The sequence below is a fragment of the Dromiciops gliroides genome, chromosome 2 (genome assembly GCF_019393635.1).
Source record: "Dromiciops gliroides isolate mDroGli1 chromosome 2, mDroGli1.pri, whole genome shotgun sequence".
NCBI lineage: Eukaryota > Metazoa > Chordata > Mammalia > Microbiotheria > Microbiotheriidae > Dromiciops > Dromiciops gliroides.
Window position 1 is genome coordinate 353733115 of NC_057862.1, and position 14132 is coordinate 353747246.

General features: G+C 41.5%; 1 protein-coding gene across 3 annotated transcripts in view; it reads left to right on the forward strand.

The window, feature by feature from the left end:
- Positions 1 to 14132, forward strand: part of HRH2 (histamine receptor H2) — a 68770-nt gene that overhangs the window by 41159 nt on the left and 13479 nt on the right. For 2 of the 3 annotated variants that reach the window (XR_006355078.1, XM_043989902.1), the window contains exon 2: positions 5915 to 7744. Coding sequence is in view for 1 of the 3 variants with exons in the window: in XM_043989902.1 (XP_043845837.1) it covers positions 6666 to 7744 (1079 nt within the window). In the remaining 2 variants the exon portion in view is untranslated. Of the gene's footprint in view, positions 1 to 5914; positions 7745 to 10892; positions 10999 to 14132 lie in introns of all 3 variants that reach the window. The other variant, XR_006355077.1, reaches the window with a different exon arrangement.

Sequence of the window (14132 nt, forward strand, 5' to 3'; positions counted from 1 at the left end):
TCCACTGTGGCCCTCTCTGAAAAACAGGGGTATATACATGTAAAATAGCAGATGTTGGTTCTCATAGTTCTCATAGTGCTTTGAATGACAGGCTTGGAAGGGACCTTAGATCATCTAGTACACAACCTTTTCGTTTTATAAATGAGGAAACCAATGTACTGAGAGTGAAGACAACTTGCCTATAGATTGCACAACTAGTAAATGGTAGATTTAGGATATAAAAGCTAGGTATTCTTCCTTTTCCATGACTAGTGCTCTTTCTCCCATGACAAGTTTGACCCTGAAGCTTAGTCCCCTTCTCTTCTGTCTATGCTCCCTCCCTCACACTCTTGTCTCTTCCCATGGCTTCAGCCCCAGTTTCCATGCAGATCACTCACAAGTCCCTTTCTACAATTCTGTAGAGAAGTCCTATACAGATCTCACAACCCACATCTCCAATTACCCACAGGACACAACCACTGTAGGTACCACTGGGGCCTCAAACTCAACATGTTTAAAGGAATTCATTGCCTAGAGTACTGATAGGTTAAATGATTTGTCAGGATTACCCAGAGTAGATTTGAATACAGTCCTCCTGGCTTTGGAGCCAGCTTTCTACCCACTTGACCATGCTGGCTAACAATGTTTCAAACCAAGCCCATGATCTTTCTCCCTAAAGCAAGTTCTCCTCCAGAGAAGAACTGTTTCTGCCACTGGCATCACTGTCTTCTTAGTGTCCCATGCTCAAAACCCCAGAGTCATGTTCAACTCTTCTTTCTATTGTTGGGAAAATTTCTAAGTCCAACGGATGAACAGAAACAACAAAGTTTCCAGGCCGAAGCAAATTGGTTTATTGAGAGAGGGTTAGTCCCCCAACAAAGCCAGCCATCCAGGGGTTGGACCTGAAAGACCCAGAATTACAAAATCCATGGGTTTATATACCCTTCCAAAAGTTACACTTATATAACACAGTATTAATCTTAATTAGTTGCACTTCTAAAATTAAAGCATATTCTTAGGAAATATGGGGAATTGCCTATGTGACCATAAATGTCAGCATTTTCCAATACTCTTATCAAAGTCTTATGATGACAAACAGGGTGGGTCATAGTCAGGCCACTGGTGAGCTGCGTGAACTCCTTGAGTCAAGCATGTCACTCATGGTTTCTAAAATATAGTATTGCTGACTACTGAATCTTGTGATATTACTTAATGCTTGACATTGGAAAGTTAGTCAGAAGAGAGACTTAACCTATTGACCTTATATAATTGTAATAAAACAATATCTAAATATAATAAATCATAATTTTAGTTAATATATTGGTTATTATCTTAATTAAATCACTTATAACTATGGTGAATCTCTTATAGCTAAAGGATGGGGAAAATCTCACACTATCTCACCCTCATCAATAAATAAACATTTATGAAGAAACTATTTGTGGAACAGATAGGTGGTGCCACCAGCCCTAGAGTCAGGAAGATCTGAGTTCAAATCCAGACTCAGATACTTACTAGCTGTATGACCCTGTGCAAGTCATTTAGCCCTGATGGCTCACCCACCCACCCAAAAAGAACCTACTATGTGTCAGGAACATGTATTTTGAAACTATTCTCTCTCTCTCTCTCTCTCTCTCTCTCTCTCTCTCTATATATATATATATATATATATATATATATATATATATATATAATCTTCTCCTATTAGAGTATAAGCTCTTTGAGGGCAGGGACTATTTCTTTATCTCTGAATACATACCAACTACTATAGTGCCTGGTACATAGAAGGTGCTCAATAAACACTTATTGGTTAATTGATAGATAGAGATGCAAAAACAGAAGTCAAATAGTATCTAGTTTCAGGTAGTTTATATTCTATTGGGGGGGACAAGATCTATATAGATATATAAAGACACACAGAGGAAACACATGCAGAAGCAATAGAAAAACAAGGTATTTCAATAATTCAAGTCAAGTCCACAAGCATTTATTGAATGCCTACTGTGGTCCAGGCACTATATGAAGTATTGAGAACATAAAGTACAAATACAAGATAGTTAAGCAGGGCACCAGCAGTTCTGGGCATCAGGAAAGGCCAGAGTATAGAACCCGGTGCCTAAGCTGTGCCTTGAAGGAAGTGAATGAATCTGCGAGGCACACGTGAGGAGGAAGACTATTTCAAGCATAGGGGATGGTCAGCACAATTTTCCAAAGATAGGAGACAAAAAAGTCTAAGACAGTTGAAAGCTAAAGTGCAGGAAGGGAAATAATACATAATGAAGCTCAGGAGGTGAGCTGAGACCTGGTTGTGAAGGCTCGAAAAGCCAAACAGAGGAGATTGCATTCTACCCCAGAGGCAACAGCTAGCCACTGACTGAAGCTTACTGAGTAGAGAAGTGATATGGTCAGATCTGTGCCTAAGGAAAACCATTTTGGCAGCTGTGGATAGAGGATAACTTATATGAAGGGAAAACCTGAAGCAGGGAGACCGATTAGGAAGCCATTCAAATAGTGATAAAGCTTTATCTAGCCTTCTTCAGAATGAAACCCATGATCGGTCTCCATATACTGTCAATTCTACACCAGCAATATCTCTGACGACAGGCCCCTCTTTTCTGCTCTCAACTGCAACAACCTTAATTCAGGCTTTCATTGCCTGTACTGTTTCAATAGATGAGGTGGAGAATGTTCTCCTTCCAATCAATCTTACAAAAGGAACCAAATTAATTTTCTTAAATCACAGGCCTCACTCATCGTATCACTCCTTTGCCCTAAAAACCTTTGGTTCTTCCTCATTTCCTACTAAATGAAGACCAAGCTCTTCAACTTTACCTTTGAGGCCCTCCACAATCTGGTTCTATTCCAGGGCTTCTTAAACTTTTCCACTCACAACCCCTTTTCGCCCAAGAAATTTTTACTTGACACTGGTATATAGGTATATAATTAAACTTAACCTTTAGCTGTTGCTAAATTTTTCACAACCCCCACATTCAGTTATTCGACCCCATATGGTGTCATGACCCACAGTTTAAGAAACTTTGCTCTATTCTACTCTTCCAGCCTTTTCTCCCATGACTTGTCTCACAAACCCTCTGCTTCAGCCCCATTGCAGCACTATTTCCAAAATCCAGTATATGCCTAGAATTCCTCCACATTCTCCCCCACCTTATTTCTACCATTTGAAATATTGCTTATTTGTCAATACCCACCTCACATGCCACTTCTTTACTGAGCCTTTCCTGGTCTTTCAAGATGGAAAGGATCACTCATGCCTTTTAATTTTCATGTTTCTCAAAGTTCTCTTATGCACATTCACCCTATACATTACATTCTATTTATTCTGAGCATGTCTCATGTGGGCAGCTAAGTGGTGCAATGCATAGAACACCAGGCCTGAAGTCAGGAAGATTCATCTTCCTGGGTTCAAATCTTATAGCTTATAGCTATGTGACTTTGGGCAAGTCACTTAACCCTGTTTGCCTCAGTTCCTTAGCTATAAAATGAACTGGAGGGGAGGAGGTAGGGGAGGGAAGGATAGAATTTAGAACTCAAAACTTTAAATATTTTTTTTTAAATGAACTGTATCTTTGCCAAGAAAATCACAACTGGGGTCACAGTTAGCCACAACTGAAATGATTAATCTGAATTGGTGTCTCATATCCTTTAGTAGACTTTGAGCTCCCTGAGAATATTAGCAGTTCATATCTCCAGCACATTTAAAAGGTTTACATTTATTATCTACTACATTTCTGTAAAATATATACCCTTCCATGGCAAAAGAAGTGGAGTCTTGAACTATGATTGTCATTCTTATTCAGCTTAAGTTTTTCTTCTTTAACCCCTCTATATTGTCTGTTGGTCCTTTCATAATACAAATGCTTTAGAAGGTTACTAATTAAAGACAAAAGCAGATTAGCAAAATTATGAACAAAATAAGCATATCTGGAATTTAAAGGGCTTTTTAAGGTTGTCTCAGAAGCACAGCCAGGCTGGAGAAGGGCTGAGCCTGAAGCTGCAAATGTAGTTAGAGAAAACTGTGCATGCGCATTAGATCTCTGGACTTCCCTGGCAGGGGAATCAATGGGCTTGGCCATGGGAGGAGTAGAAGGTGGGGTCTGGAGAGGAGGGGAGGGACCAGGGCAATTTGAATCAGACTTGATTTTGAACTCAGGCCCTACCCCCACAGCTAGGAGATTAAAAGCTTCTAGAGGTTGGGGCGTTGCCCCCAGGCATGCAAAATTAGAGAATCTCTCCGCATTAGAATTTGAAAAAAATACAGGAGTGCAAGGCTTCTCTGAAAAAGCATGGGTGGGAGAGGGGGGGTATTTATATTCCCTTGTGTAAGTACCTTGCTGGCTCCTCCAACAAAAATAAAAATAAAAATAGAAAATCCACAAAAACAAAGCATTAACATGATCTTATCTCCCATTTGTCTGGCTAAACAGACTAAAATCAAAAATAGGGTAATTAGGGAGTTTAAAAGGTCCATTTGAAAAAATTTAAAGGGAAAACACCCGGCAATTCAGCAGTACTTCGGATTTAAAGGGATAGGGTAGGGGAAATTTCTTACCCAACCTGAAGATCAGAAGAGTGAGGTTCAGCTTTCCTCTTCGTGGTCAGCCATCTGTTAAGGGCTAAAATTCTAGCTATTCTGTCTAAAATATCTAATGAGTGGTCGCCAATAAATTATAAGCTTTAGCAAGAGTTAGACTTTTAAGCGTTTATTAAGGAGAATAAGAATGGGAGAAAGAGAAAGAGAAAGGCCTAGATTCCTATCTATTAAAGGGAGAGCGCATTTCTAGCCCCCTTCTCCACCAGTGTCCCCAGGAAAGAGCATGAGTCAGAGCACCCAGCTCTTCCTTCTTCCTCCCGCTAGCAAATGTCACTTCCTGACATCAAAGAAAAGACTCCTGGTCTTGCCCTCAAAGACCTTCGCTTCATGGGCGGAACTCTTCTACAGTAAGTCTCCGGCAGGTGGTGTCATTCCAATCGTTACACACTTGATCCTAACAACAACCTTGAGAAGTAAGTCCTACTAGTATCCCTATTTTATAGATGAGGAAACATAGCGAGGTTAGTAGATTTGTGCAAGAATACATAGATATTAAGTAGCTGAAATAAGATTTGAATTCCAAATCTAGTCCTCTATCTAATACATCACACAGAAATTTTATCTTAGTCAATTCTTTCTCCCCCAGAGCACTCAAGTGAGAGTTTTGTATGCAGGTTTGTTGTTGTTCAGTCATTTTCAGTTGTGTCTGACTCTTCATGACTCCATTTGGGGTTTTCTTGACAAAGATACTGGAGTGGTTTGCCATTTCCTTCTCCAGTTCATTTTACAGATGAGGAAACAGAATCAAACATTGTTAAGTGACTTGCCCAGGGTCATACAGCTAGTAAGTGTCTGAGGCCAGATTGGAACTCAGGATAAAGAGATCACAAGATTCAGAGCTATAGACATCATTAGGTCTATACCTTTAATTTTTCAATTCCTGAGTCTTCTTTTCTCTTGGCTAAACACTTCTAGTTCCTCCACCACTCTTAGTATGGCACCTTCCTCCAGTCCTATCACCATCCTAATCCCCCTCTCTTTGACAATGTCCTTCCTAAAATGGTATACCTAGAGCTGGATGGACCCAACACACCGGATGTGGTCTGCACAAGAGGACTCTGTAGAGAACATATTCAGTATGAAATCATGATACAAGGGAAAGAGAACTAGACTTAAAGGTACAGGACCTGAGTTCCCATCCTGACTCTACCGTTTACCCCCTGGGTGACCTTGGGTAAACTGCCCCAGCTCTATGGGCTGGTCCCCATGTTTTTAACATGAAGGGGTTGGGCTAGCTGACCTCTGAGGTCCCTTTGGGACTCTGGGTCTATTATCTTCCATCTTGTTTCAAAATTCTGAATGTTTGATCTCTTCTATTTTCAGATCAGGACCTCTCCACTGCGGTTCTAACATAACCTGTTGCTGTCTGGATTCTCCTTTCTTTGTTCTGCATCTGACCTGATTATGGCCTCATTCTGAAGAACGTAGTCACCATGACATACCTCACCCCATCCCCCACCTTCTTCTGGCATGAAGTTAAAGCCAGTTCTTGATGGGCTTCCCATAACTGTCATGGCCTTCATAAGACAAGAAGAATAAGAACCATGGAAAGCAAAAAGTCAAACACCACAGTGTCACCCCATTCAGGTTTCAAGCCTTCTTAGGACTATCTCACACCTGAAGCTTGAATCATAGTTTGGTCATAAGATGCTGCCTCCAGGGTCTCATCATTATAAGAACTGAGAGCTATTAGGGACCTTGAATCTTATCTCATCCAAACTCATTTTACTGATGAAGAAACAGACCTGGAAATAGGCAATGACTTACCCAAGGTCATGCAGGTCATGCAGGAAGTAGAGCTGACATTTTTACCTAAATCCTCTGTTTTTGGACCCAATGTTTTCTCCACCCCACTACACTGCCTCTCATTTATTCATCCAGGAAGTCCCCATTAGCACTGCCTAGTTAGGATCCATAGCTCCATCTCTTAATTTAATTAAGAAAGGAGATCTAATGAATCATTAAAACATCAATGGGCATGGATATTTAAATAGAAAAATAGCCAGGAGAGATCATCTATTAGGGAACCCAGAAATTTTGCTGGGTTGTGGTCTTGAGAATCAGAGTTCCCAAGATGGCTGCTGCCAGCCAAGTCTCAATTTGGCGCCAAGCTTTGACCGGCCTAGTGCTCATACTCCTAATCCTCATCACAGTCTTGGGTAACGTGGTAGTATGCCTGGCCGTGGGGTTGAACCGAAAGCTCCGGAGCCTCACCAACTGCTTCATTGTGTCCTTGGCCATCACTGACCTCCTCTTGGGCCTCCTCGTGCTGCCATTCTCAGCTGCTTGTGAGCTGGGCCAGACATGTGATTTTGCAAAGCCCCTTTGCAAGGTTTACACCAGCCTCGATGTAATGCTCTGCACCGCATCCATTCTCAACCTCTTCATGATCAGCCTGGACCGATACTATGCCATCACAGCCCCACTGCGCTACACCATGGTGGTGACACCCAAACGTGTGGCCATTGCACTTATCTTAATCTGGATGATCTCCATCACCTTCTCCTTCCTGCCCATCCACTTAGAGTGGAACACTCAAAACATCACTAATTCAAACTTGTCCAATAAGTGCAAACTGCAAGTCAATAAGGCCTATGGCTTGGTGGATGGGTTGATCACATTCTACATCCCACTGCTAGTGATGTGTGCCACCTACTATCGCATTTTCAAAATTGCACGTGAACAGGCCAAGAGAATTAACCATAGCTACTACAACAAGGCTGTTACCATTCGAGAGCACAAAGCCACTGTTACACTGGCAGTCGTGATGGGGGCCTTCATCATTTGCTGGTTCCCCTACTTCACAGTGTTTGTTTACCGAGGAATATGGGGAGACATCAATGAGACCTTTGAAACTATCGTACTGTGGCTTGGCTATGTCAACTCAGCTCTGAACCCCATCTTGTATGCTGCTCTGAATCGGGACTTCCGCACAGCATACCAGTGCCTCTTCTGCTGCAGGGGCACTGCTGTCACTTCCAGGGGATCCTCCCTGTCTCCTATCACCTCCCGAAAATCCCAAAACAAATCCCACCAAGTGACACTAGGACTTCAGGAAGAGACATCTCTGAGATGCCCAGTACAGAATGGAAATGAAGCCCCATTCCCCCAGGAACCAGATAATTACGGAACTTCAAGTTTGGCTGGCCAGAGGTATGGGCAAGGAAGAGGGAGGGAACCCTAGCCCAGTGGCAATGATTTCCCAAATTGTTCATAAGATGGTTTTGTAGTTCTTTGTCCCATATTTCTTTCACCTCATTATGGAAGGGTACCCTTGGGAGAATAGTGTTTATGGGTCTGGGGATGGCTCTGAGGGGCATCTTGAGTGTTAGCCCAGTCCTGTTCTTATCCAGAGATAAAGTTATTGCACTTAAGATCCAGACCAGGTCCCAAAGTCCCACCTCTTGGCTCTTTGTGATATCTTTTGATCCATAGGAAGCACAGTAAGGAATAGGCACACCCAGGAGCAGCTAAGTGCTGCAGTAGATAGAGAACCAGACCTGGAGTCAGGAGGACCTGAGTTCAAATGTGGCCTCAGATACTTACTACTGTGTGACCGACCCTAGGGAATTCAGAATAGGCACACCCTTGGCTACTTTTCAGAACCCTCAAATGAGACATTTGTCTTCTGGACTTGAAAAGTCTAGAACCAGGAATCAAATTACTATTTGTTCTATTTATTATTGTTTCTCTGGGTTTTTTTAAAATGATGGCAAGAGATGGAAGGGACCTTAGAGAATAGAACATAATACTAAGTCTGGAAGAGATCTTAGAATATAGCATGTTACAACTAAAAAGAACCTTAGAATGTAGAATCTAGAATGTTATTGCAGGAAGGAAATAGTAGTAATAAGTACATACAATGATCAGAGCAGGAAAGTCCTTTAGAACAAAGAACAAATGATGGTGAGAGTTCTGGAAATCATCTGGACCAATTCCCTAATTCTATAGGGCAGAAAACAAAGACCCAGAAGGAGTCAATTACTTGCCTAAGGCCTTCCATCAAGTTAATGGTAGAGTTGAAATGAGAACTCAGGTCTCTTGGTTCTCTCTCATGCTCTTTCTACTACATCAATACCACAGATGATACATGGAGAACAGATTATTAACAGAAATGGTGCAGTGGATAGAGAGAAGTGACTGGAGTCTGGAAGAGCACAGTTCAAAGCTAGTCTCAAACACTTGCTAATTGTGTGACCTTGGGTGAGTTATGTCCTCTGTTTGTCTCAATTTCCTCAACAGTAAAAATGGAGATAATAATAGCATCTACTTCCCAGGGTTATTGTAGGGATCCACTGAAATATTTGTAAAGCACTTAGCATACAATGCTTGGCACACAGTCAGCACTATATAAATGTTATCTAGTATTGCTATTTGGATATTTTTAAACCATCCTCAACTGTCTGCGGCAAGTATTTAGGAAAACAATCTTTCCACCATCCAGTCACACATACCCTAATGCCCCTCCAAGGGAGGGACATCCCTGGCTGACCCATTATAGTCAGTCAATCACACGCTATTTTGCTTTCACAGGATTTTAGATTCAGAATTGGAAAGGGACCTCAGAGAGCATCTATAACAATCCTCTCATTTCACAGATGAGAAAACTGAGACCCAAGGAAGAGATTAAATAACTTTCCCAAGGTCATACAAATAGTAAGCAACAGTGCTATGATCTATACCCTGGTCCTCTCACTCCAGATCAAGTGTTTCCAAACAGTTGATGCTAAAGAGAATTTCACCCTGGACCAAATTTTTTTAGTACACACAATATCGGGATAAAATTGTTTTAGTGGATTAATTTATCTCCATGCTTGACTTGAACGTCAAGGAGTTCCCTTTGTACACTTGAACAAAATCCCTGCTGGTTACATAGTCTCTTGAATCTTCTCTCAGATAAATAGACAGAAAAGGCATTTAAATGGCATAGTTTTGATGCTGATCTCAGCAAAGAAGGGGAAAGAAACAGCTGTCATCATGGGAGACCATGTTTCCCAGTTTGGAATTCCTGGCAGTGGCACCACTTCCAGCTATCTAGGTTGTGCTTCTAGCAGGCACAGCAAAAACAAACTCAGAGCTGCAAAAGTTTCAGGAACTTCTTGATATCTTAGTTCCAGTTCTCAAATGAAGTGTCAAAATGAGATGTCAATATAACCAAAAGGGCCTTGCTGCTTCCTCCAGTTCAGATCACAACTTCTCCATAGCCTGGTAGGAAGTTTCATGTCTATAGCTGGAAGGAAACTAGAGATATCTAATGCAATCCCTCCCCCTTTTTGTTTGACAGAGATGAAAAATGAGCTCCCAGGAAGTTGTGACTTACTTGCCCAAGGTGACACCAGCTATAAAAAAGGAGAAGGGGGATCAGAACTCTTGTTCCTGGGCAACTGATTCAGTGTCTATGATACCTCACCTCACCACCACCCCATCCCAAAGAAACATTCTGCCTAACGTTGCAATTTGGGGGAGTTAACTGTGGGGGAAGGGAGTACTAAATTCATAGTCAAGTACCCGAGTCAAGTCCTAAACTTATACTACTTCTGTGATCTTGGCCTAATAATTTGACCTCCCTGGGCCTCATTTTCCCCACCGATAAAATGTGGGGGTTGAACTAAATGACTTCTAAGTTCCCTTCCAACTCTGCACACATGCTCCTGTGATTCTGTGAATAACAAGCCAAGGTATTCCTGTTATGAGAATAGCAGTGTCCATTTGCCCTCATAATAACCCTGTGAGGTGGGTGGTTTGGGTACTAGAAGCCTCATTTAACAGACAAGTAATTTGAAGCTCAGAAAGGACATAACATCATGTCATATTAAAATTAGACATGTTATACTTAACTGAAAATTACATTATTATTAATATTCTAAATCAATGATATCAAATTCAGATTGAAACAGGAGCCACTAAACCATAGGTAAGCATGCCTGGGGACTTAATATTGGCTTAGAAAACCACATATTAACATTATCTATGTTTTATTGTATTTTTATTTATTTTGTTAAATATGTCTGAAGTACATTTTAATCTGGTTCAGGTCACACTTGAAAGTGTTGTAAGCCAAATGTAGCCCACAGGCCACATGTTTGACAACACTATTCTAAATAACATACTTTATTATTATGCAGTCTATATTTTATGGCATAGGACATGAAATTTAACAAAGACTTTGGAGGTTATTATTACATGATAATATACATCATATTCTAATACTTTCATCAATATGGGTTTTCTCTCCAACAATGCAGAAAATGATTTCTAAAGTCCTTCCCATCTCTGACATTCTACATACAATGATTCTCAGGTCTCTTACAGCTCCAGTATCCTGTATCCCAAGTCCTTTCCATCTCTGGTGTTCTATATTCCACAGTTCTAAGCACCTTTACTGCTCTAATCTTCTGTATTCTAAGGTCTGTTCTAATTCTAATAGTCTGTGTCTTAAATTCTGTGTTTTATATTCTAAGGTTGCTTAGTTGTTATCTGTTCCATATTAGACTGTTTGTCCTCATTCTCCAGAAAGCTGAGAGGCTTTGGAAGCTGCCCAAAATAATTATTGGGGTCTTTCCCAAGTAGGTATTCCAACCTCCAGCCAAGGGACATATGAGGCCATAAAAGAGTCGTGAGCATAGGCATGCATTACTTATGCTCAAACAGCTGCTACCCAAGAGATCCCGCCAACTACCAACCCTTCTGTGCTGACAGCCCTACCACCTGCAGCAGTGCCAAGTGAAGAGGGAGCTTGGGACCAGATAAGAAATTAACGCCTTCACAGAATGAAGACAAGCTGGTGCTGAGGGACCTTTGACTCATAGAGCATCAGCACTAGGAGGAATCTTAGAGGTGATCTAGTGTAATTAATCTCCTTTTACAGAGGAAAAAAATGAAGCCTAGAGAGGAGAAAAGTTAGTGGAAGAAACCAGTATAGAGTTTGTCTCCTAATTTCCAAGCCAAGGCTTGCTCCACTACCTCCACATGACTTCTTTAAGAGTAAGCCCCTCGAGGCAGCTAGGTGGCGCAGTGGATAGAGCACTGGCCCTGGATTCAGGAGTACCTGAGTTCAAATCTGGTCTCAGACACTTAACACTTACTAGCTGTGTGACCTGGGCAAGTCACTTAAACCCAATTGCCTCACTAAAAATTTAAAAAAAAAAAAAAGAGTAAGCCCCTCACCTGATGATTGATCAGCAAGGCCAACCAGCTTAGGTATGTCTTGGGGCCATGATTCAACCTGACAACTGCAAATCCACATAGTACCAAATATGCCATATGTAAGTAAGATAGAAATACTTAGAGTCAGAAGATTTGAGTTCAAATGTCAATCCTGCCACTTACTGACTATTGGCAAGTCAGCTCATCTCCGGTTCCTAGTCTGTACAATTAAGAGGGTAGGACTAGATGATTTCTGAAATTATCTGGAGAGGGAAATAGCACTGAGGGGATTTTGAATGTGACTCTGTGGGAAGGCCCTCAAATCATAGTATCACAGATTTAAAGATAGAAGGGACCTGCAAGGTCATCTAATTCTGCAGTGTCAAACTCAAATAGAAACAGAGGTCACTAAACCATATTTTAGTGTCGCTGCTGGCTGCATATTGACTTAGGAAACCACACATTAACATTATCCATGTTCTATCATATTTTATTAAATATTTCCTATTTACATTTTAGTTTGGTTCAGGCAATACTCAGGAGTGTTGCAGACCACAATAAGGAGGTGTGTTTCATACCTCTGATCTAGTCTATCCTTCTCATTTTACAATTGTTCTGATAGAGGAGAAGGCCATGGTTACCCAGTCAGAAAATGGCAGATGATTTTATCCCAGATGCTCTGCCTCCAAATTCATGACTATACAATGCTCTGAACCTAAGAAAGCCTAGCACCTAGTCCAACCCAAATGTAGGAAATTTAGAGCAGAAAGAACACTGCACTTAAACTATGTGACTGTGAGCAACTCACTCACTTTCCCTGGACATCTGTTTCCTCTTCCAATAAATGGCAATCACAATGCTCATGCTAGCTCCCTACCTCATGGGGTTATTGGAAAGGAAGAGTTTTGTAAAGTTTGAAACACTACAGAAATGTGAGCTACTATTATTACTAATGATAATGATGTGAATGTACCATTCATCTTGGTCCTGCATTGGAGGCTGCTGAAGTAGCAAGGGAGAGCTAGCCTTCAGCACTGAGAAGGTCGGGCAGCAGCCTGGGGAGACAAAGACAAAACAAGCTATTTGCCTAACCTTGATAAGCCTGGTTCCTGGCTTCTCACCTGACCGATAACATGTACTTTCGCCCTGTTCTCATTCATTCCAGTACAGAACAAGGGGTTCATTCTAGAGCCTTATCACCATTAGCCTGTGGGAGTAAAGAATGAGGATCACCTGTAGAACTGACTTTCTGGGGATTGCCCTGGACCCTGAATTGGCCAGTCCTTTGGACCTCTGGTCCCAAAGAGGGGCAGTGGGGCCCAGACTCAAAAGGCAAAACCGATCAATTCAAGAGCAAGGGTTTGGACCAGAGGAGTCCTCGGGGGCCTCGGGGCTCTGGGATTCTGTGATCAAAAGCCTGTTTGACTAATTCCAGTAATTCTGACCCAGCTTTTCAGCAGCCTGCTGTTACAGAGACAGCAAGCATCCTCAGGTTCAAATCTCAGCTCTGCTGAGGGGTAGGGACAAGCCAGTGCCCCTCCCAGAGCCCCAATTTCTTCCTCTATCAAAGGCAGAAAGCAAACATTCAACTAACAAGCTTTTACATAAAGTTTTCAGTAATCATAAAACACTGTAGAAAGGGGAGCTAGTTGTCTCTTATTGAGTATTTGTGTGTTCCCCACTCTATTCTTTTTTCTTTTTTTTTTCAGGGCAAGGAGGGTTAAGTGACTTGCCCAGGGTCACACAGCTAGTAAGTGTCAAGTGTTTGAGGCCAGATTTGAACTCAGGTCCTCCTGAATCCAGGGATTTATCCACTGTACTGCCTAGCTGCCCCCTCCCCACTCTATTCTAGAGCTTAAAGGGAATAAGAAAATTGTACAGTCCAGCAGGAAAAGCTCTGTCTTCTGAGTCCCTCGGACAGAACACTCTAAAAACAGTCTGGGTCTTCACTCCAACACTTGCTAACTGTGTCATCCTGGTTTAACCACTTAATCTCTCTGAGGCTGTTTCTTCATCTGTAAAATGGTGATAATAATTCTGAGTTTGTTTCATAGAGCCAATGTGAGGAAAGACCTGTGTGTAGCTTAAAACATGATAGAAATATGTGTGTAGCTTAAAACATGATAGAAATATGAGTTGCTATTATCTTTATTGTGATTACCATTATTATTATTAAGCGATTAGAGAAGATTCAACCCCTAGCCAAGAGAGCTCACCACCTGGTGGATACAGACAAGATTCAGACTCAAATAACAATGGCATATTCAATAACTAGGAGTGGTCAATAACTAGCCGAAATATCTACTGCATGGAAAAGATTGTGATCTGGGTCAGTGTAAAGAGATACCACATCACTTGAAGCAAGTACATAGCAATCATACATTGGCTAGATTAG